General features: G+C 41.7%; 1 protein-coding gene across 1 annotated transcript in view; it reads right to left on the bottom strand.

Moving 5' to 3' along the window:
* Positions 1–2,045, bottom strand: part of PPEF2 (protein phosphatase, EF-hand calcium binding domain 2) — a 13,941-nt gene extending 11,896 nt beyond the window's left edge. The window contains exon 1 of the mRNA XM_010013568.1: positions 1,985–2,045. Within this exon, the coding sequence (XP_010011870.1) occupies positions 1,985–2,045 (61 nt within the window). The remainder of the gene's footprint in view (positions 1–1,984) is intronic.
* Between the last annotated feature and the right edge of the window lie 1,104 nt (positions 2,046–3,149).

Genomic DNA, 3,149 nt, shown 5'->3' with positions numbered 1-3,149 from the left:
AGCAGGAAACATTGACCTTCACCTAAATAAGATATCCTGATGTCTTACGTATGGAAAATAATAATCCTGCTAAATTATATTACTGTTACAGGAGTAGGAGCTGAAGAGCACAAAACATGAAGAGCTATCACTGTTGTGCAGCTGGGAAACTGAGTCACAGTGAAGTCAGGGGCAAGAAGGTAAGACTTGGCTAGCCTTAATTCAAGAATAACTTAGGTAGTCTTTGCTTGAGCCTTATATCTCGTGGGGAAAAAAATGCATACTGATTTGCTGTGCTGTGAGAAAAGAAAGGCTGACTTTTTTTCCTGCAGTTTGAAGGCTTATAAGAGCCTCTTCAAGGCTCTTGTAACAGGCCCAACACTAGCTACCTCACTCCCCATGCAGTAATTCGGCTGGCACATAACCAAAATCACAGTAGCAATCATTCTCTAAAATAAACAACTTCTAAATATCTTGCATTCCCCTAATGACTGTGGTAGGAGTCAGATGTATTTCAAGTGAATACCGAACAGAAATTCATAGCTATGACTCCACATACACCAATAAAAGCTAGATCCTTTGAAATACTAAAAATCAAACCTATGAAAGACTCATTATCAAACACACAGTGAGCATATCTACCACCATCCACAGCATTTTAAACTCCAGATGGGCAATGCATTGGATTTTTATGCAATTTTACAGAGACTGACTCTGCAACTGAAAAAGCCAGGTATTGTAATTCACCAGCTTACCTGGGTGAGTTTCATCTGGCAGTGTTTGTACTAGTTTAGAAAAAAAGAATAAAGAAGGAAGAGAAAGAGATTTATCCACATTTTATGGGGATCCAAGCAGTAAACGGAATCATACATCATCACATAAGCTACTGAAAGCATGCCAAAGTGGCAGTACTCAAACTAAAATCTGCTATTCATGCTAGCAGTGCAGTTCACGCATCAGCTTATAGGATCTAGGCTTGAGGAACCCTCTCTTGGGTTCCCCATCCCCTTCCTCACTCAGGCCCCTCAAGGGACAGAGCTCTGTTGGTTATGCTTTCTATTGGGAACAGCCTCTGGGCTGGGGATAGGACAGCACCTGGCACTCTGTACTTGGATGGAAACTTCTAAGCAGCTCCACATCTGCAGATCACCAAATCTGAAGGGTCTGGAGAACGAGATGCGGGAAATTCAGAGAGGTTTTACTGCTATGGGAAGCTGTTGATGGGGTAGCAGGTCTCATGCAGAGTTTCAAATAAGTAACTAGTTTTATGGTATACTTTTTTTGCTATAGACAAGCCATTATCATAAAACAGTCCTGAAATTGTTGGGCGGCCTGTGGTTCTCTGGCGCTATGGGCAACAGACAGGTTTAACTTACTTAAATAGAAGTTGAAGGGAGATTTTAAACAAAATAAAACTACAATCAAAAAGACTGAGTCACAATGGTATCCCCACTTCCTTAATTTTTATGTGCAGTCACTACTTTTCTTTCCAAAGCTCCTGCAGTTTTCACCATTCTGCTGTTCTGCCAAAGCCAAGTGATTCAAACAACAAAGGAAGAAATCGTTTACTTCTTTACACTTCCTTATATGTAAAGTTTCACTCATAATCTCCCTTTGTTCCACAGCAGACCTAAGCACACACCCACAAAGTTGGTACTATCATACAGAGGGTTTCATAAAAATAAATCATTACAGCTTTGAGAGCCAGCAACTGATAATCCTTCAATGTTAGTTCTAACCGAATGGCTTTTTGCTGCTTCATTTCTGGTCAGGTTTTGGTTGATTCTCATCTAATCCTAGTCTAAATAGCTGTTATTTTCTCAAGTCTGCTGGTAGTCTGCCTGACGGCTGAGACTCCTTGTTACAGGATACTGAAAGACATAACCTCAAACTCAATACCATGAAGAAAACCAGGTAACTCAGTAAAGAAACAGATCCACTGCAACCTCCCAACGGCAGGTGCAGGAGCAGACAGGAAGAGATCACTTTTCAAAGAGACACTCACCCTTTTCAGACTTCTGCAGGGAGTACTTGTAGTTGGCATTTCCAGAACTACCAGATCCCATGTTCTCTAACCAATGCTCTAGAACGTTGCAGTCTGGTCCGGTACCTCCAAAATCACCAGAGAGATGCAGGAAAGACCATCCAGTCAGAATCAAGACAGCTGCAACATGTCCCACAGTGCTGAAAATCTGTAATTAAATATATTAATGCTCGAGATCAACGAGCAGGTGGCCTGTCTTGTGCCCAAGTACATCTTCCACTACCAGGTTTTCCAGCTACTTTCTTGTCTTCTGTGTAGAAGTCATTAAGTTGATTCATTAACCATCAGTATATACAGACAAATATTCATGCATATAGCCATCCATGAAAGATAATTCTCATTAGGATGGATAGACACAGAGATGGTGTGTAAATCTATTTGCAGTAGCACAGCTAGAGGGGACTAAGTCTAAAATAACAATTAGCTATCGTAAGAAATTAATCAGTTTTTTTAAACACTGCTTTCCTTCACCTTGTGGATCTGCTTGAGTGTGGGAGCGTATTATACCATTAACTGCTCAGGTCCCATCACTTGCCTGTATAAAAGGATAGACAGCCAAGCTTCTGTAACATCACTGCTGTGGAAAGCTCTGGTCAGAGCAAACAGATGCTATTCCAAGATCAGGTCAAATTCTGAAATCTTTTACTTTGAGGACAACCAGAATATCACTCACGGTCAGACATCGTTCCTCTGGAGAAAACCCAGCAATCCTGTACTACCATCGCCTCAGATACAGGCTGTATTAAACAACTATGATGGCAAAATGATGCCGACTACTCCCCTCCCTCATCTTGCTCTTGGCCACCACTGCCTCCTGCAGAGGTATTTACATTTTCCCCGGTGTTTCTCCCTGAGAAGCTGCAGCACATTCATGTGAGGTACACGCCACCTCGTAGAGCATCACCTAAAAACCCATGGACTTTAGGGTCACACATGATCAGAGACAACAAACAGAACAACAGAGTTCAGTGCCTCAGCAGAAGCTTGCAGGCATATAGAAAAGATTCACGTTCCCCATTCACCAGAGTTTGCGTTCTAAAGGTGGGAGAAACATTTAACAGCCAGACTTCACATACACCTCCACACCCACAGGCAATATACTCAGTTTGCAACTTTTAAAACATAA

The sequence above is a fragment of the Nestor notabilis genome, unplaced genomic scaffold (genome assembly GCF_000696875.1).
Source record: "Nestor notabilis isolate BGI_N333 unplaced genomic scaffold, ASM69687v1 scaffold30794, whole genome shotgun sequence".
NCBI lineage: Eukaryota > Metazoa > Chordata > Aves > Psittaciformes > Psittacidae > Nestor > Nestor notabilis.
The sequence above is the reverse complement of the archived record's forward strand: the minus strand, read 5'-3'. Positions and strand labels throughout refer to the sequence as shown.